Consider the following 20,414-nt stretch of genomic DNA (forward strand, 5'->3'; position numbering starts at 1 on the left):
GTACAATCTCAAAAGTCAAAAACTAATGCCGTACTATTATGTACAATATAAAAAGTTTAATACTAATACTGTACTAATTCAATGCACTTCTGTTTTTCTTCTCATCCACATACCAACATGCAAATGGAAAATGAAACTTGAGAGTATTGTTGTACTTTTTCTCTTACTAAAACCTTGGGGTACTTCATTGGAAGGGGGAGGTTTTTAAAATCTCTTAAATGTTTTTGCATTTTTAATGTTGCCGTTTCCCCGAACACAGCACTTTAGATTTTTTGGAAGAGTGTTTTTTTTCACCACAGACAAAATGGGGTCTCTCCTCTCCAGCTTTTCAGAGATGACATCATGTACCTGCTGACCAAGGACTATAGTTGAAGAAGAGGAAATCTCAGACACATCTGGACTTGCAGCTGCTCAAGTGGTATATGCATTAGTACAGCATTGGTTGAATATGAATGTTGTACATATATGTGCTGATATTATATGATTGTGTAAAACACACAATTCACACATTTCAATACAATGGCTAACACTGATTCAAAGCTGCAGGAATCACTGTGCATGCTTCTTCATGCAGCAGCCCTTTGCGTTTTATTGAATCATCCTGCCAGCGTCACCCTCCACCTGCCGCATACTGTGGTGCACTGAGTTTTCAGCTCAACCTTAGCTCAGCACAGTCACTTGTCAGGACCCAGCACTGTGAATTATAGATGAGGAACATTTGCAGAGATGAGTAATGCTGCCTCAGTGCATGCACCCACAGCCAGACCCCCCCTGTGTGTGAGACTCTGTGCGAGAAGTGGGAGGAAGACGGGCAGAGACAAAGAAAGAGGTAGATATATATATAAAAAAAAATGATTAGATAAGTGGACAGACAAAAGGCTTTAAAAAAAGAAAGGGGAATTGTGCTGGGATGAAACAACGCACAACCTAAACAGCATCCTTTTAGGAAACAAGAAAAACTAAATTTCTAAATTATTACATAAAGAAAGTGCTGTTTGTTAGCTGGCATCTGAACAATGTGAAGCTAACCCCACATTATAAACTCAATCTGTGAGGGGGGGGAAATAGCATAAAAATGTAAACTGCAATAATTCTAAAATTGCATCAAGATTTCAAAAAGCTGAATGAAACTTTACTAGCTGAAAATCCTATGACCTGTTTAGAGCTGGTGAGACCTCCTCTACACTTAAGGGTCTTACGCACTAGCTTGATAATGAAGTCGCCAACCACCAGCAGATGTTAGGGAGACATCATCAGTTTTGTAGCTTAAAGTCATTGGGTGTTTTGGCCTTTTAATCATGCCCATGTTAAGGCAGACCCACCACAGGCTGATCAGACCTGGGTGTGGTTCCTCAACATCTTGGGGCCCAGTTGGGGTCTCTCCTCCTGATCCACATGTCATTGGCTGCAGCGTTCTGTACTGATGTGTCTTTTATGGTTTGGAGCAGGGCTTGTCTGTCTTTGAGCAACCTGATGGTGGATGTTGCACCCAAACCTCCACTGGCTGAAGAGTTTCAAATTGATGAAAGTTTTAGGAGATCTGATCAAAAGTTTAAAATATTTTGGAAACTATGAAATATATATTAGAAAACCATGACAGCAGGTATTTAGCATTGCTGCTCTGGATCCTCTGACAGACCCAGACATCAGAGTGCAACCTTGCAAAGACAAACATCGATATACAGTCGGCAGCTATGTATAAATATGTATCGTCTCCCTTCCAGGCCAAAACAACTGCTGATATGAAACACTATATCTGACTGAATGTGTCTCTCCACGGCCAGATTCTTCTTTCTTTCCAGAGACAGAAATAGACTCTTGTGTGTCCGCTGCCATAAATTGCTGCTGCCAGCCAGCGTCCGGCCAGCGAGCCCTCCTGGCACCTGCCTCCTTCCCACCTCTCGCTTCGCTACTTTTATGGATCCGTATATTCACAAGTCAGGCGGTGATTACCGAACTGAGCTCTCCAATAGATTTACCCTTGTTCATTTTATGCTTGGATGTTTGTCCTTGACTCTCTTGTAGCTGACATGTGTTTTTTCCTCCTCACCCTCTTTCTCTCTCTCTCCCTCTCTGTATAGCTACATTTTTCTAGTCTTCCACTTCATCCCTCTTATTCCCCCCCATCACTTTAATTTCACTCCCTCAATAGTGTCTTTTGATTTCTGGTCTTGAACTTTTTGCAGCAAACGGGGATGTTCCAAAACTACGCTGAAGCCACCGAAAGTAATAACAATAAAAGTCTTCTCTGTGATCACAAGGTAGGTTTCAGGTTTTATGGTTTCCACCTGCTGCTGTGTGTGGTTCAACCGACACGAGATTTACATTTCCTCTGAATAGTTGTGTGCTTTTATTTGAAAGTTCATATTTCATAGACAAAGAAACTTCAAATTTGTAACATATCTGTTGCATGTGTATTGTTTTACTCTAATTCTCTTTCTCTTTCTCTTATCCTCTGTGTGTGTGTGTGTGTGTGTGTGTGTGTGTGTGTGTGTGTGTGTGCGTGTGTGTGTGTGTGTGTGTGTGTACAGGAAAAACTTGTCCAGGCTATTAAAAGAATCAAGCATGAGGCCGATGAGTGCCGAGAAGCAGAGAGAGAGACGTACACAGAGTCAGTGGAAGTAGAGGTATCGTTGCTGCATCATTATGTTATAGTAGTTCAAGTTTAACACAAAATAAACATTCATAATGATCCCGCTGAGGCCAATTTTGAAAATATTTTAGTCAAACCTTAGTTGATTTAATTACTGCCCTTCTTTCCCTTCATCTTTCAGGGCAGGTTTGATGACCTGGAGCGAGAAATCAGTGCCGAGTTTCAGAACCTCCATCGCTTCCTGGACGCGGAGGAATGTAAGGACCTGGAGCGACTGAGGAGGGAGAGACAGAAACAACTGAGGCAGCTGAAGGAGAGAGAGAAGAAAATAGCAGAGCAAGGGAAAGACCTGGAGAGAGCGATCACGGTGCTCAACAGCAAACTGGCAGAGGAGGACAGTGCTACGCTGCTCAAAGTGAGGAAGGAGACATCCAGAGACAACATATAGTTTCTCCTATTGATTTGAATATATTGATGCTTTAAGGATTTGCAGATGGAGCAACATCTTACGTATGACAACTGAAAAACCATGTGGCCCTGCAGGTTTACCTTAAAGGGACCCACCCAGAATAACCCTATTACTCTGCGGCTCTTCATTGGCACTCATTTGACCACTTATATGGGCATTGATTGACCGAACAGTTGACTTGACTGATTTTGCAAGTCAAAATCAATTTCTCGTTTAAAAGTGAAAGGACAAACGGCAGTCGGAGCGTTAGTCAGCAAATAGGAGCGGACAGCACGAAGCGTTCTGGCTGAGGCGACACAGCTGGCAACAGAAGACGACTGTTTGTGTTAATGGAAAGTCTCTTGAGGGTTTCACGGCCGGACGCTTTAAAACGCTGTGTACTTTCTTTTATGACGATTGATGAGGATCAATTCAAATCAATTTAAAGCAACTGTTTCTCTCATTACAGGAAATTCAAGATCTTATAAAAAGGTAGATCTCCTCAAAGTGTGTTGTTACCAAACTAATTTCCATTTTACTGTCTCCGTTTTTTTCTCCTAACTCATAATCTTATGTGTATGTGTGCTTTGCGTTTCCACTTACTACAGGATGTATATCCTGTCATCCCTCATTCAGTCCTCCCCTTCTCTCGTTTTGTCCAAACAGGTCTCAGGTCAGCTTTGTTCCTCCAGAGGACGTGGACACTGAGGTGCGCTCTGGTCAGTTTGTGGGGCCCATCCAGTACAGGATATGGAAGCGTATGAAAAGCTGCCTCTACCCAAGTATGTGTATTTTCTGTATATGTCATCAGAACCGACACGGCACGGGCTAAACAACAAAACTTATTTTACTCAATCCCTGTTTGCCCGCAGATATTACATCAGTGACCTTAGACCCTGAGACAGCTCACCCTAATCTGTCCCTGTCCCAGTCTCACACCTCAGTATGGTTCGAGGAAGACAAAGACACAACAGATATCCAGCCCAACCCACGACGCTTCCACTACTATTACTGTGTGCTGGGTCATCAGGGCTTCACCACAGGGCGGCACTACTGGGAGGTGGAGGTGGATCGTAAGACCGCGTGGAGGCTGGGTGTAGCACGAGAAGATGTCCCAAGAGGGGAGATGGCTGCCACAGGCACCTCCAGTGGCATCTGGACCCTGGCCCTGAAGGCTGGATCCGTCCTGGCCTGCACCGACCCAGAACCCACCAAAATTAACGTGTCTCTCCGTCTTGTTCGCATCGGCGTGTTCTTAAACTGTGAAAAAGAGGAGGTGTCTTTCTATAATGCTGTTACCATGGCACCAATCTACACCTTCACCATGGGAACGGTCATGGTGCCTCTGCTCCCCTTCTATAACCCCTGTGACACACATGACGGAAAGAACACGACACCAATACAGATTTTTGAACCTTCACTATGATAAAGAATTGTTATCACTAGATTAAAGATGATTACTGGTCCTATTCAAACTGTTCATTTTATAACTAGAATCATTATTACATTTAGAGCAAATCTAGAGCTCAATGACAAGTCGATAAATTGGTTAGTTGATCGATAGAAAATCATTTGGCAACTGTTTTGATTATTATCTAATCATTGTAGTCATTTTTCAACAAAAAGTGTTTAAAGATTTTCAGATTTTCTTTTGTTATTATTATTTTTGGGATAATCTAGATCTAGTGAATTTCAATGTGGTTTCATAAGGGGTCTGTTGGGCCTTGGCATAAGAGTTAAAGAAAATGAAGCACGAGGTTGTACAGGCGACCTGGAGCTTCAGGGTGCAGAGCAGGTGTGAACCCCTTTTATGATGTTACCTTTGACCTCTTTATAAATATCTTTCTGCTGTGCTCTGCTGTGACATGTCCCCACCATGTTATGTCATTAATGGGACCTGGGGTGTGAAAATGGCGCAGCAGCACTCAGAGCAAACGACGGCTGACACGGAGTGAGATAACTGACTGAGATGGAGTTTGACAGCTCTGAGACCAGACTGTCCTTCTGCAAGTCTTGTCGCTCCGAGAGAACAAAAGACGACGGCAACAGCAAACGTCACAATCTTTTGTTTATTCTTAGTATTCCTTTACACATGAAATAAAGAAAAAAAAATATTTTCTATATTAAAACATCTGTGGGAAGTGTTGTGCAAAAAGGGAAGTGGAGAGAGAAGGTGAGGGACGTCACACTACACTCAGACGAATCACGTTGTGCAAGAGGTCAGCGTGGTATCAACAGTGGGTTGTCAGAGGTGGGTATGAAAACAGAATTCCTCCGGCCCCCCCCGTGAGATATAATCACTCCACTCCCACTATGGCGGAGCTGTCTCTGAAATACTGGTGACATGAAAACCAGAGGCTCTCCCCACTGATGCACTATCCACCACTCACATGCTGTGACAATCACTGACAATATTCTTTCGATAACGGTGGTACATGGAGATGCTGCACCGGTCGCCTCTCGTCAGTCGCTCGTCGTAACTCGACCCTCAGGGATCCTCACACAAAGCTTCGTCATTCGTCTGCTGTGACCAAGAATTCACTCACACAGTCTGAACTGTGCCACAGGCTGGATCAATGGAAAACACCTTCTCTCACACCTCAGCGTTCATTAAGCTACACGGCAAACCTGAAAATCTGGCTTTCAACAACTTTCATACGATATGTCACTTATCTCCGGCACATCCGGCCAACGTGTGATGTCACTTTGTTCAGTCGAGTGTGAAAACAGCGTCCTACATCTGTGGATACTCTACCTATAAGAAAAACTGTGTCGACAAGTGACAGAGAACAGGCCGACTGTCCAGTAGGCACTAAATAAAACGAGAATCACTCAAATATCTCAAAGTTACAATAGGCTATCTTTTGCATTTTTTTTTGTGTGTGTTTTGTGTTTTTAATCACGTTCACACTCGTGTTTCTTCACACTGCGACATGATTTAAGCAGGCACATGAATAACCGTACTCACAACACACGGAGAAGCTCACACGAGGGCGGTAGTTCTGTACAAACATCACACACACACACACGGTCATAAATCATTCACGCTCATACTGTACATACGTGCATCAATTAATCACACTACAACCTCCACACACAATGATGGCAATATTAAAACATCACTCCTCTGATCACACAGAAACAAGTTTAGGACGATAAAAGCCTGTTGTTCAGGACTTGTTGTGGTCATGCTGCAGTCAGTGCTTTAAGTGATGCAGGTTAAATGTGTTAATACAACATGTAAATACTGTGGAAGATACTGTAAGCTGTCTGGTTGGACTGGTGATAAAAGATCTAATATAGGTTTGATGGTTTTATTTTTTTACATTATTTGGCTCTTAAATTAGTTCAATATGTTAGTGAATATTAAATATTATATATTATGTGTATATATTCTATATTCTGGATTTGGTGAGAAATTTAAATTAGTTTTCTCTTTTTGTTATCAAGTATAATACAACAACCGTTCTATACACTAAAAACATTCAGCTTCAAGGGGGTTAAAGTGGCGTACACATGCAGTATTTACAAGGCTGGAGTGTGAATGTGTGCGTGTGATTGTATGTGTGTGAGGGTGTATGTGTGAGTGTGTGTATTTATACTTATGTCTTTGTGAGGACCATTTTGAGCATAGACCTTACCGACATATTTTGGGAAAGTGAGGACATTTTGCTCAGTCCTCACTTTTTCAAAGGACTGTTTGAGTGTTAAAACTTGCTTCAGGATTAGGCTTAAAATAAAGTTTAGGTTAGGTTTAGGTTAAGAGTTAGTAGTAGGCATTTAGTTGTGAAGGTTAAGGTCAGGCTAAGGGCATTACGCCAACGAGTGTCAAAATAGAAGTACAAGGTTTGTGTGCGTGTGTGTGTGTGTGTGTGTGTTTATATTAAGAACATTTTTCGTATTGCCAAAATCGGTTTGTGGTCTCTTCACAGGTCCAGGCTGGAAACGAGACATATCCACTGTTATTTAATCATCATCTGATTATTTAATTGTTATTGTTGATTTCTAATAAAAGTGACCTGAAAGTCTGATGCTGTTCGTCCATCTAATTTGAGGCACCTTAATTTAGATTTTTTTGGTAGTTTTATATATTAGAGCTATTGATCTAAGTATCAAATCTGACATCGAAGCCCATCTCGTGTTATGGCTTGTGAAAATGCTGACACATCTCGCCTGATAGTAATCTACTGGTAAGAAAAAGCAACAGAGAAAGGCCAGTTGGTTTGTAAGTCTTACAATTTTTTGACATTCCACCAATCGTGAGACTGAATTATCGAGGTCGTCTCACTGTGCTGTTCTAAGAAGGTCAAAAAGCTCTTTGTTGATTTCTGTGCATCAAACCTGGACTGTCATTATTTTAAACATGAGGTATAGACATGCATTTTGTCTCGTGAACACTGTGTCTGCATACCTCCTTTTGTTTTTTTTACCATAAAAGAGTTTCAACTAAGATTCAGTTAAGTTCACTGAGCATCCACATACCTGCAAACTTTGGACACACAATGTTGTGATAATGACAAAGGCCTCATAGGACAATTTTGGAGATTTTAAAGAAGTTAGCTATAAATGTTTAAATCTTTGTCCTAATGTTACTACTCTACAGATCTACTCTTTTTCATTGACAACTAAACCTAAAATTAATAGTTTATCTAGTTTAACTACGTCAAGAAATTAATTGGTTTTAAATGAGGAAAGTAAGGGAAGGGAAAGGAAATGAAGGGAAGGAAAGGAAATGTAGGGAAAGGAAAGGAAAGGAAAGATGGTCAAGGAAGGACCGAGAGATAAAAGAAAGGCCTCAATAAAGACGTGGAAGTTGGGAAGGATAATGACCGAGCACATTCCAACTATTTGAACTTTCACTTTGATTGAGTATTTCCCCTCTGGCCCAACATACCGCGGATGGTGTCTGGAGTTTCTGCTTTCATGAGATTCCTCTTACTACACTGAGAGTAATCCAATTTTAGAAGACCCAAATAACAAATATAATTTTGGTGTAGATCTGGATCAGAAGTCGGATTCAGGAATTTATGGACCTTGATGAATAAATTCCAACATTGTTAAGTGGTGAGTATCAATCAGTGTGTGTCATTTCAAGCTGATCCAAATAAAAATCTTGATCTAGTGGATTTGAATGTGGTTTCACCGGGGTGTAGGTTTGTTTCAGCTGCTGTACTGTAACAAATAGAGCCAGAAACTACCACCAAGCTGCAGCTGAGAAACACAATGTGGCCTTAGCTGTAAGGTCTGTTTTAATTTAAGGGGACTGTTGGGCCTTGGTGGGGGAATGGCCTCAATAGAGTGCAGTTCTAGTTATGTGTGATGGTGTATTGCAGATGTTTCTGAAGCCAGAGGACAGGCACAAGCATTTAACATCCACATTTGTACAAAACGCCAACAACTGAATGTGATCTGTGTAATGAAAAGGACTTTGATTTCTGTTCGGATTATGTCCAGTCTAGATAATATCATCACATGTTATAGCTACACCTGTTTTGTCAGTTTTATCCACAAGCTAATTAACCATCTAAATTGTAAAGGATGGTTAGTTCAGGTCAGATAAGAAATTCTAGTTCTGTTCTTGTTTTTCGATAAAATCTTGTAAACCTCACTATATGTTAGAAAAGACCTTATGTGTTGTTAACAGTTTAGTTGTAAACTCAGCAAAGGATTTCATTTGAAGTCTGGCAGTTTCACTGTGAAGTTACCCCAAAACAAAAAACACACCAACAAAGGTGCGTACAACTCAAAAGATTAACAATAAACAAACCTTATTAGTTATGTGAAGTGTTTCTGAATCAGAAAGTCTCAAAGGTTATATGTTAGTTACAGACAAGTGAGATATACCATTATGAAGGTAATTCAGGCATTAGACATGTTTAAACCAAAGCCCTCGCTCGCCCCAGCCTCAGTGGTTTCTTCATTATTTGGTTGGGGGTGTTCGATTGTTTACAGTGGTGGTAGATCTGTGGGGCTTCCGTTGTGTTTTTGCAGGGGCAGATCTCAGGTGGTGGTTGGTTTCTCAGCCGCAGCGTCGTCTTTGCTAACCTCTATTACAGCACCAGCAGATTTCAGCTCCACCTCCGGGGTTTTAGGGGGAGCCGCTTTTGGACTCAAGCCTCCGATAACATCAGTGTGATCTGGGCTTGGTTTGGAATCCAGGCCTGGCTCAGGTGCACCGTTGGTGATGGGTTCTGGTGTGGTTGGTTTAGGTGGCTCGGGTGTGGGGGTTAGGGCGCTCTTACTTTCAGCTTTTGGGGCTTTAGGAGCAGCTGGTTTGGGCTCCGGGCTCGGACTGGGCGCAGGCTTTGGATCAGCTGGGCTCAGACCAGCCTTGGGCTCAGAGCTCAGGGCTGGGCTAAGCTTAACTTCTGGTTTGGGAGCATCCGGCTTCACCTCCTCAGGGGTTTTCTTAATCTCAGGTGTTGGGCTGGCTTTAGTTTCAGCTACAGGACTGGGCATTATTTCCACAGCAGGTGGAGCACTTGGTTTGGCCTCGGCAGCAGGTGGTGGACTAGGTTTGGTTTCAGAAACAGAGATGCTTACAGCCTCAGAGTCAGGGACATCAGGGACATCAGTGTCAGTGTCCAGTGGGAGGGCGGTGTTAAAGCCAACACCCGAGTCACTGGTCTCTAGGTTACCAACTCCAACCTCTTTAGAGGAAACCTCCAGACCCTGAGTTCGGACAGACAACAAGGAAAGTTCATTTGTACAATGAGGCAATCCAGAGTGCTTCACATCAGACATAAAACATGAAGACAGGATATAGGAGACATCCAGGGCAATATAAAATGAACATATAAGGGTTGTAAGGGGGAAATATTGGGAGGGACACTGCCATGGGGAGGGAGGACAAGGGGGGGGGGGGGGGGGGGGATTTATGTGTATGCCAGAAAAACATTTTCATTATTTGTATTTGTCTCTTTTGCACTGGGTGCAATAAAGTTTTGTTTGAAAAAAGAAATATATAATTGGGATTTTTAAAAGAGTAAAATAAACTGGAAGATAATAACAAGCTAAAACTGCAAAGCTAGAATAAAGTGCATGGTATCAATAAACAGACCCAAATTATTTTAAAAAAGGCAGCGGCAAACAGAAAAGTTTTCAGCCACCATTTAATAAAACTGAGAGTAGGAGCAGACCTCAGGTTTTCTGGGAGTTTGCTCCACGTACATGTTGCATGAAAGCAGAATGCTGATTCTCTGTCTAGTTTTGACAGTTAGTGGATCTGTCCCAGAAGACCTGAGATGTCTGGAAGGTTCATAACACAGCAGCAGATCAGGGATGAGTTTTGGTCCATTTAATCCTTTAAAAAAACAATAGTAATATTAGAAAATCATTTGTTTTTGTCACGCAGGAAGCCACTGCAAAGTTCTGAGACCTTGACTGATGTGATCCTCTGTCTGGACTCTAGCAGCAGCAGTGTGTATAAGCTGCAGCTGCCTGAATGCAGAAAAATTGAGACATTATTAAAACTCTCTTAAAGATGCACTTTTAAGACAAATACACTTCACATCCTTACTTTAATGTCCACCTCCGTGCTCTGAGATTTCTCTGTGGTGTCCGCCTGGGAATGCTTGGATTCCTCACTGAGTTTGGTGATGTTCTTCACCACCTGTTAGGTGAGAAGGAAACTACAGTCAACATCATAACCGTCACCATCATCATCACGTTGTCGGTGGGATGTTTGTCCCTCCGACCTGTCTGAAGGCCTCCCCCTCGTCCTCTTTGCCAGCGTTCTGGGCAATCTTCTCCAAGTTAGCAGCCCTCTTGGCCCTCTTCTTCACTTTGATCAGGCAGGACAGCAGGCAGGCCAGCAGAAGGAAAACCAGCAGACCCAACAGGGCGATGATGGCCACATACAGTGACTCCAGCTTGTAGGCTGCATGCAGGCATTGTGGGAAAGGAGAGAGAAGGGACAGGAGTGGGAGTAAATTATTCAACGGACCTCTCGGTGACGTGTTGAAATTCCAATACAAGAATATAATCAACAAAGAAATGGATTATTCTTTCTTTTCTAGCCACAAAGCAATAATTTGCGCTCCTCTCCGTTATGATGTTTTGATGCCAACCTTCAGCAGCTATCACAGCAACATAAACCTGCCAGCCCCCTTCCTTACGTTTCACTTCCAGGTGGATGACGGACACAGTGAATCCCAGTATGTCAATTATCTTGAACTGGCCAGCGTCTGACCCCTTGACCTTATCTAGCAAACACTGTGAACCGTCCAGGGTGAGACGGTCCTGCAGACCCAGCTCCTCTTTAGCCTAGAACACAGACATGCACATCTTTGAGTTGCAAAAATCAAGACAGCACAACATATCTGCAACAAACATTGAATGATGTAAAGAGAAGAGAATATAAACACAGCACCAACGATAAAAGGCTCTGAAATAACTCAACAGAGATTGGCTCAAAGGTGGGTCATAATGAGTAAAATGTCCTTAAGCAACTGCTGACAGCTAAAAAACAGTCTGACATTCAGCATAGGCATTGTGTAAATATGACTCTAACTGGTCACATAACAGAATTATAATAATATTTTACATTTAGCTGTGACTTATATGTTTCTTTTATCATTGTTATGTTATCGTCTTTGATTTTTGATTTTGTATTATATTATTTGCCATCTTTGATTTTGCTTTATTTTCTTTCTCTTTGTGAAGCACTTTGTTACAGCTGCTTTGAAATGTGCTATATAAATAAAGTTATTAGTAAAACTAATAGTTACAGTCGTGAATTCTCCCTTGTCCAGCAGCAGACGGGTCGTTGAGTCATAATTGGGGGTGTAATAGAGATGGACCAAGGAGCTGTTGAGCACCAGGTTGATCTTCAGTCTTTGGCCAATCGGCAGGGTCACAAACTCTTGGCGCTCTGAGACACAGAGGGACGACAGGGGAGGACAGAGGACAGACAGAGAGTAAATACATCACAGCTCTGTTTACAGGCCCGTGGAGCATCTGAAATGCATTAGCCTGCTCGAATCCATTAACATGCAGGTATTTAAAAAGCCATTACCGCAGACAAGAAGAGTCTAATAACCACAAACACAACAACAACATCCGGATGGAAGGTGAAGGCCGTTTCAAAAAGGGCAAGTATGGGAGACGAAAAAAGACTAATATCTGTCTTCATTTGTCCTCTCACCCCTGACTTTGAGACACACTTTCTTCAGGATGGCACCTTCGGCGTATCTGACAGTGTAGCTTCCCTCGTCTGCCCCCGTGACAGCACTGAGACCGATGTTGCGCTCGTTGACGCTGATACGACCCTGGTAGCCGTCCCTGGATATGCCCGTACTGGTCAGCAGCACCAGAGCTGGTCTGCAGGAGGAGAAGTCAAATCATTTCTCCACCTTCCCTCGTAATTCAGAGACAATCTGTTTCACTGCATGTGCACCATGGTGGGAAAATGTAATTACAGATTCTCTTGGGTTTAAATATCAGAGTAATTTGGCGGACTCTTTACCTTGATGTCTGGTTGGCCTCCACGGCCAAGGGCCTGTACTCCAGGGTGATGAAAGGGGTCACCTCCAACAGCGGAATAAAGAAGTTGTCTCCATATTTAATGATCTGCTCATTGGAGCAATCTAGGAGGTAAAGGAAGGGAGGTGGTAAACACTTTGCTCTTCAGTACAAAGTTAATTAAAGCAGAGAGCAAATTGCAAGCATGTACTGTAAGTGAAACGGAGTGAAGGGGGAGAGAGAGAGAGAGAGAGAGAGAGAGAGAGAGAGAGAGAGAGAGAGAGAGAGAGAGAGAGAGAGAGAGAGAGAGAGGGCAAAAGACGAAAAACACATGGACAAAGGCTGGACAGATGTGTTGAACGGGGGACGGACTGCAGGGAAACGAAGGAGCACTGATCCAAAAATATCTGGCTGGCTGGAATGAAAGGGTGCAGACACAAAGCGAGCAGAGGGAAAGACAGTAAAGACCAGATGAAGACAGGAAAACAACAGGGGAGGGAAAGAAAGGGGAGCTTGTTGGCAGTTAAAGAGCTGCATAATTACTGGCTGGCAGCTCTGGCATGCCTTAACACACAAACACACACACACACACACACACACACACACACACACACACACACACACACGCACACACACGCACACACACGCACACATGTTTATCTCTGCACAACACATTACTCCTTCCATATGGCACAGCTTCCACATACTGCTACACTATGGTGGTTTGTATCCGTGCTGGGATTGAATTTACTCAAGCTGGGTGTCATTCCCTCTTTCTTTCACCTTTGTGTGTCTAATCTCATCAGAATCCAGAGTCGTCATCACTGCTGAGACGAGACGAACAGCATGTGTAACTATGAGGTTTATGTGGCTGCTGAGTGGATGATTACAGCAGAAGAATAGACACTGCACTGATTCTGACTCCAGATCAGGTGAAAAAGATTTATTCTTCATCCTGATGTCGTAGCTCTGATGTAACGCAGTGGCGGAGGAAGTATTCATATCCAAAACTACCCTTTAAAAATACCCCATTAGTTAAAGTCTAGCATAGTATTTCTTTTTTAGTTAAAGTACATAAATATTATCGAAGTCTCAAATGTAAACTGTTCGAACTTTAATTGCAGCCCTATTTGCGCTCACTGACATTTTTGATTATAATTTAAAACATAAAATAGAAATAGAAATGAAAAATGCTTGTGCGATGAATTATGTCTAAAGAGGATCTAAAATGCTATTTTATTTTATTTACTGTATTGCATTGAGGGTATATAATTGTATAAATGGATAAAATCAGGTAATAGTCTGTTATGTAGATGTTAATTATCCATTTAAAATCACTGATTACTAATTTAACATTATCCTAGAAGAACTGGTTATGAATTTGAATTTCATGAATTTGAGTCTTCAAGTAGAGTTTTCAATTAAAATTCTAAGACCTCATGTGAGAGGGTAATATGTAATTTGAGACACTTCAGCTGTTGTTAAGATGTCATCAAATACCTCGGACTACAAGCGTGATGCGCCTGATCTCCTCGGGCTTCTCCGGGTTCTTCACCGTGTACACGCCCTCGTCTTCCTCGCCCACAGCGTCTACGATGAGGTGGCTGAGCTGGCGGTTGAGTTTGGTCCGACTGTTGACGACAGCACCGTCTCGCATCAGGACCACGTCGGGCGACCGCGGAGTCGACCTGTTCCGAAACGTGACCTCCAACCCGAGAGAGGTAAGCATGATGTGGAAATCCTCCCCGTGGAACAAAGTCATCGTCTCCTCGTCGACTGGATTACACGGTGGACACAGGGAAGAGGGAGCATTGACAAACACGTTATGGAAAAGGGCGGCTCATAATTCATCATTGCCGAGTGACAAACTCAACATAAAAGTCTTACCTTTCACAGGAGCAGACAGAACTGTGAAGAAGGAGAAAAATACAAATGAAAGGCGATATATTTGGACTCTTTCATGTCAGTAGTTGTCTGTTTTATGGAAAATATTCTCACACATTCTTCTGGATTAGTAAATAATGTAATGACACTGGCATTGGTGGAAATAGACACAGCTGACATATATCCATATCACCACTATAGGGCAGCACTACATTCTAATGACGTACCTGTGGTGAGCAGGAGGCTGAGTGTGATCACATTGACTGTCCCCATCCTGGCTGATGTGTTGGTGTCTACAAAGAAAGATCAAGTTCACAGACAGTCAAAACAATAGGCAGCATGTATTTACCTTCACATGTGTACATATGGATTTATATTTGCAGAGTTAGTCTGAGGAAATGACTGAGAGATCATGCTTTTTTTTTGTACCTCTGCTGTTTTTTGGTTTATGTTGGTTGTTTGCAAGCAGGATTACACAATAACAATTGAACAGATTACCACGAAATTTAGTGGACGGATGCGGATCCAGGAAATTTGTTTCACTTTCTTTAACATTGTGACAGAATTTCAACATTTTCACTGTTTTCCCAGGAAATGATTAATGGATCTTGCACATTCAGGCACATTTAGGGACCTGATATGATTATATGAAAATTGGTGCAGCTTGATTTAATTTAAAGGGACTGTTGGGCCTTGAGGAAGGTACGTGCTCTAATGAGGGCCAACCGTGTTAATCAAATAACTACTGCTATTAGAATATTGGCTGAAAACAATAACAATCTAATGGCCCAAATATTGGATTCAGATCACGTCCCCGAACTGAATATATTGTTACAGTGTCAAGAAATGATCTGTGAACCACATCTCATGAGGGAGATGTTCCGCTGTCGTACATACAAACATTCACACACACTTTCCCATCAAAGGTAAAATCAATCTTTACCGTGCTGTAGAGACTTGTCAGTTGCCATTAGATGATAAATGGAGACAGAATGAGTCTTCCATTCAGTGATGTCACTGTCAATAATCTCAAGTGTAAAATCTCCCTACTACACTGTACTAAACATTCAGGAGCTACATGAATCTCGTTATCATAATTTCTCTTTTCGCTATTTGAAGAGAACATCTGCGAATAGGATCCACGACTAAAGAAAACACACTGTTGAAATTAAAATAGGTGAAACTGTAACTGAAAGGGAAAAGGAACGGAGGGGGGGGGGGGGGGGGCAAACATGATTTCCACAAGAGGGTTTCTGATGAAGCATCCTGACTGATCGCAGCACTGAGGAGATATTGATGATCTTTTTGTGCTGAGACATCAGAGGCAACGCATCACGGGGCTGGAGCCAAAGGAAACCTTCCCGTGGTTTTTCATTTTAAAAGCCCAGGAGGGGACCAGGAGGAAACACCTGCAGCGCTCACAGTGGGACAGAGCAGCATCTACGCAGCATGCAGCCAAGGTTATATAATATATATGCCAGAAAAGCTATAAACTGTCAAGCTCACAAGAATTGTATTATTATGTTTTATTTTTCATACAAAATAGCCTCTTTTAACTGTGTCATTGTGGTCAACATTGTATTTCTTTCCGTTTTTCCTCGATGTTGTTCTTTAAGGTTTACTAGTAATCCAATTAGCCCATCTAAAACTCCTGGAGGGGACTATTTTCAGAGAATCTTTCAGTCCCTGCAAATTCAATTTACCTGCCATAGCCTGGAGATTATTATTGGACTTCAGACATAAAAGCAGCCTGTGGTGAAACCCTCTTTTAGAAAACCAATAGTGGTGCTATTATAACTTAATGACATATCTGGGCTCAATTTCAAATCAGGACCATGAGAAGATTTATGGGTCAATGTTAGTGTCGTGAAGAGGAGCTTCTCTTTTATAGTGTATGTACATGTTTAGCAGGGCTCTAGATCACTGTCAAGGATTATGTATTGATTATGTGCCTGTATTTAAACAAAGAATAATTCATGACCCCCAAGATTATTCAAATTGTGGTGATTGGAGTAACGGCTTGGCTGAGATTCCAACAGGAACAGTCCAGTCCGAGAACAAGGGCTGCAGGGAAAACATATTTTCCTCAGGAGCCTATAGGAATATGATGGTTTCTGAGAGGGATCATGATTAATGTTGTAACACGGAGGGGGATTATGATGATTTGAAAACTGCCTCCTGCTTCTGAGGCATCTGAGGCGACGCATCCGGAGTTTGTGCAAAAGACGCTTGCTGCAGTTTTTCGTTTACAAAGCCGAGGAGGGGACTGGGAGGGAACACCTGCAGTGCTCCCAGTCACACTTTGCAGCAGCTAATAAACACGCGGCGAAGATTAAAGTGTCTTATTGCCAAACGGCAGACACAACGTCACACAACCCATTCCCACTGGAAATTATGCAGCATTAAAACATCTCACCTCTGTCTGTATGTGTGCCACCTGTCTGCCTTTGTATATGTGTAGCGAGAAGATACTTTTAAACAGCAACAGCAGAGACAATCTCTTTGTTCTTTATTGTTTAATGAGAAAAAGTCCGACAACCAGAGCTGCTGTTTCACATTAGGCTTCACACAACCCTGTCGACCACATCCACACAGAACACTCTGGGCAGGACGCCTAAAAACCCACGGATTTTTTATTGTATCTGAAACAAAATATGGAACCAAACTGCGTCACAAGGAACAGAGTCTCTCTGCAAACAAAACCTTAGGTTCCAGTCATCTGTATCTCTCAAATTACACCGTGATTCTTACTGTCCCCGTCTTTGTTTCAGGAATTCTGCTCAGGGTTTTAACGAGGCCCCTGCATCATAAATTCCATCCAAACAAATGACTCTTGACCCCAGTGACAGTCAGCGTTTAATTAATAAAGTGATCTGAGATGTAGGATTGGTTGGCTCTGGTGGAGGAGAAAAGTGAACCGGGGCCATATGTCTGTCCCAGCAGTCGACCCTCACCAAGGCACCCCGGCAGATCTGCTGTTTCTGTGCAGGATCTGAGAAGAAAAGTCCAAACTCCTTTGGTTTTTGTGTGATTTTGAGTAATTGAGGCCAAAACTAACACGAGAGGGTCGACCCTGCCGAGCGCAAACATGCAACATCATGAAAACACATGCAATAAGCTACATTATGAGCTTATTCATTCATACACTGTCCTCCGGGCACAGACGGACATGCCATCTGCTGTCCTTCCCTGACTTCCTCCTCTCCTCTCACTTAGCTTCACTCGTCTTTATTCTACCTCACTGGAGTCCTTAGCTTTTTCTCCCTGTTTCTCACTTCCATCGCAATTTTCACATCTTCAAGTGTTACTTTCCACCACCATCACAACCCTCCTTCTAGTCTCCCTGTCCTCTCCTGCTGCCTTCGACAGCTCTGCATCATATTCTTCTCCTCTCAACCCGAACCCCCCTGCTCCGTATCTCGGGGCATCTCTCGCATCTTCGCTTTTCTTTCTCAGCCCTCCCCTCTAGATCTCTCTCTCTCTTTCACCCTCTCCTCCTCCTTATCTTATATAATCCAAGCCTGTGCATCCCACTCTGAAATCAAAGCCTGTGCCTGTGTTCCTTCAAACTCCAAACTGCCTGCTATACACTGGAGGGACAGACAGGTCTTTGTCCACAGGGGCTTTAAAGAGGCGGAAATGCCATCAATGACTGCAGATGTGGGGACCCGACAAAGCTACCTCTGTGTCCTCTTCACCCATCATCATTTCTCTTTCAGTTTCACTTCCCTCAGTTTCTTTGCCCAAGTGATGAGGAGGAATAACTCTGCACGAGGTAAAGCCCCTCTGATGATGAGGAGGCATAACAGAAGAGCTCAAACACACACACACACACACACACACAACTTTGTACTTTGCACTCATTGACATAATGCTTTCCCTTAGCCCTTACCCCAACCTTAACCATCACAACTAAATGCCTAACCCTAACAATAATCCAAACGTAATTCTAACCCCAAAGCCAAATCTTGATCAACCAAAATGTCCTCACTCCGCCAGGTCTATGCTCTGGCCCTCACAAAGTATAAATACAAGTACACACACAGGTTTGTGCATCTATCCTTATTAGGACCCTTCCACTCATTGTGGACAGCCTCACCAAAACCTCATTCCTAACCTTAACCTGAGTACAATTCACATCTTCACCAAACCTTAACCTGGAGCTCAGAAAGTGAGGTTTTCTTTGGTAACTATGAAGTCCGCTGGTCCTTACAAGGTCAGTGTGTATGCTGGTCCCAAAGAGGTAGCAAGAACGAGCACACACACACACACTTACACAGATGCACAAACTGTACCCTCTTACCACAGCGCTAGACATTCATAAAACATGAAGCATAAAAAAAGGGCTGCACCAGGAGACACATGTGAGAGAGGCTGGGTGTGGGCTTCAGGTGCACCTAAAAACAAATATGGAGTCTCCCTCTGCTGAAAGAATTCAAAAAAACGTCCCATTTTCCAGTCTGATGATCCCAACGTCACCGGCCTCTGCATCCCCTCCACTCATCTCATGTTTCAGAACCGCACAGCAGAAAAAGATGAGGGAGGATAATCTCGACGAGACAAAATCCAAATGTAAAGCCTATGTTTGAGGAGAAGCCTGCAGCAGCGGACACTTTTCCAACATATTGCTTGCACCTGTCAGATTTAATTAAATCAGTGGACAGAAATGGGGGTTGGAGAAGGGGGCACATGCAGGAGCTGGGTGCAGGGTTGACAAACACACTAAAATAGGGGATAAGGGCATAAGAGGAATGGATTTACTTCATGGTAAAGATTACGCAGACAGGATCGGGTCTGGGGATGAACACCAATGATTTCTGGTGTTATGGGTCTGTGAGCTGCAGACTGCAGGCAGAGGTGACACAGCCAGGAAGAGCATCCTCCCAGATAATGGATGCTTTTAAGCTTTTAAGTGATAAGAGTGGAGAAGATACAAGCTTCCTTACCTTCTTAAGGCAGCCTATGGGAATGTGATAAGACTATAGACTGTATAATATGCAATTGTTTCATGTTTTCATTCAAAGCTTGAACTGAATCCGAATCTGTACACGCACATCAGGCTATAATAAACATTTATCACCATCCTGCTGTAAAATAAACCTGCATGATATCCCTGACTCTGCCCAGGAGGCTGCATGGGGAAATAAGTATAACGGCTCCATCCTGGATCTGTTCACTCAGTAAACAGGATGAACATATTTCCACAGCTCTCCTCTCCCACTCTCAGACACTACATGATGTTTTCAAACCTCACAGGTCAGTAACATGCAGTCACCTCCGGGGCCGGGACAACCGACAAGCGCATCAACCCAAAAAACTGCAGAATTTAACCCGTGGCGCACCGGTCCGGGTTTTGGGAAAACGCATCCACACGCGTCATACGTGTTGGAGGCAGGAATGCAGCAGCTTTCGGCGGCTCACCTACCTCTATGAGTCCGGTCACAGCTGCAGGGATGTCGGGATTGTCTCACAGGTCAGTGTGAGTGCGATCGGAGCCTGGTTTCTGCCTCCTTCTCCAACCTCGCCCCCTCCAGAGCCGCGCTTCACCGCTCGGGCTCAACATTTGGAGGACGCTCAGAATATGTCGGGCTCGGCTCGCGCGCTCGGAGACACTCGACTCGTGTCGGGAAACACCGGACACCCCCACCCCCACCTATGGTCCCCCTGACAGTGAAGATGGAGGTGATGGTCAGTCAAGAGTCAGAAGATGCTGATGCTGCACAGGGAGCATCCATCAATCAATTCAGCTGTCAGTTCCATAAAAGATGATATTGAGTTCAGAATAGTTATTTATGAGCTTTTGCTTGGTGCATTCATTTTCATCACATGACTTTCCACGTTTTTTACCCCAAGAAATAAAAGCATTTTCTTGGTCGTCTGGTTTGTGGAAATTGATTGACTTTATTTTGATTTAGCAAGAAATACAAAATAAAGAGAATGATCTTAAAGGGATAGTTCACACAAAAATCCACTCATGATCTACTCACCACTATGCCGATGGAGTGGTGGGTAAAGTTTCTGATTCCA

General features: G+C 43.1%; 2 protein-coding genes across 4 annotated transcripts; one reads left to right on the forward strand and one right to left on the reverse strand.

The window, feature by feature from the left end:
* The first annotated feature begins 214 nt into the window (after positions 1–214).
* Positions 215–6,070, forward strand: si:ch73-54f23.4 (zinc-binding protein A33). Of its 3 annotated transcripts, none has more exons than XM_034611136.1 (7): positions 215–430; positions 2,187–2,261; positions 2,532–2,627; positions 2,775–3,008; positions 3,511–3,533; positions 3,708–3,823; positions 3,914–6,070. In XM_034611136.1, exons 2-7 carry the CDS (start codon positions 2,196–2,198, stop codon positions 4,465–4,467), a joined length of 1,089 nt encoding a protein of 362 aa, XP_034467027.1. In that variant the 5' UTR covers positions 215–430; positions 2,187–2,195; the 3' UTR covers positions 4,468–6,070. The 3 variants fall into 3 exon arrangements, 2 of the variants coding, with proteins under 2 accessions (XP_034467027.1, XP_034467025.1); XR_004616492.1 differs by lacking the exon at positions 215–430 and having other exon boundaries at positions 1,461–2,261; positions 3,914–4,668; positions 4,722–6,070; XM_034611134.1 differs by lacking the exon at positions 215–430 and adding an exon at positions 1,461–1,945.
* si:dkeyp-77h1.4 lies at positions 5,096–20,032 on the reverse strand. Its single transcript, XM_034611072.1, has 11 exons — positions 19,813–20,032; positions 14,615–14,680; positions 14,391–14,411; positions 14,004–14,279; positions 12,508–12,628; positions 12,187–12,362; positions 11,771–11,913; positions 11,159–11,306; positions 10,739–10,920; positions 10,561–10,653; positions 5,096–9,713 (listed from the first exon to the last, which is right to left on the reverse strand). Exons 2-11 carry the CDS (start codon positions 14,658–14,660, stop codon positions 9,042–9,044), a joined length of 1,878 nt encoding a protein of 625 aa, XP_034466963.1. The 5' UTR covers positions 14,661–14,680; positions 19,813–20,032; the 3' UTR covers positions 5,096–9,041.
* Positions 20,033–20,414: the final 382 nt, after the last annotated feature.

Source organism: Hippoglossus hippoglossus, chromosome 16 (genome assembly GCF_009819705.1).
Source record: "Hippoglossus hippoglossus isolate fHipHip1 chromosome 16, fHipHip1.pri, whole genome shotgun sequence".
NCBI classification, from domain to species: Eukaryota; Metazoa; Chordata; class Actinopteri; order Pleuronectiformes; family Pleuronectidae; genus Hippoglossus; species Hippoglossus hippoglossus.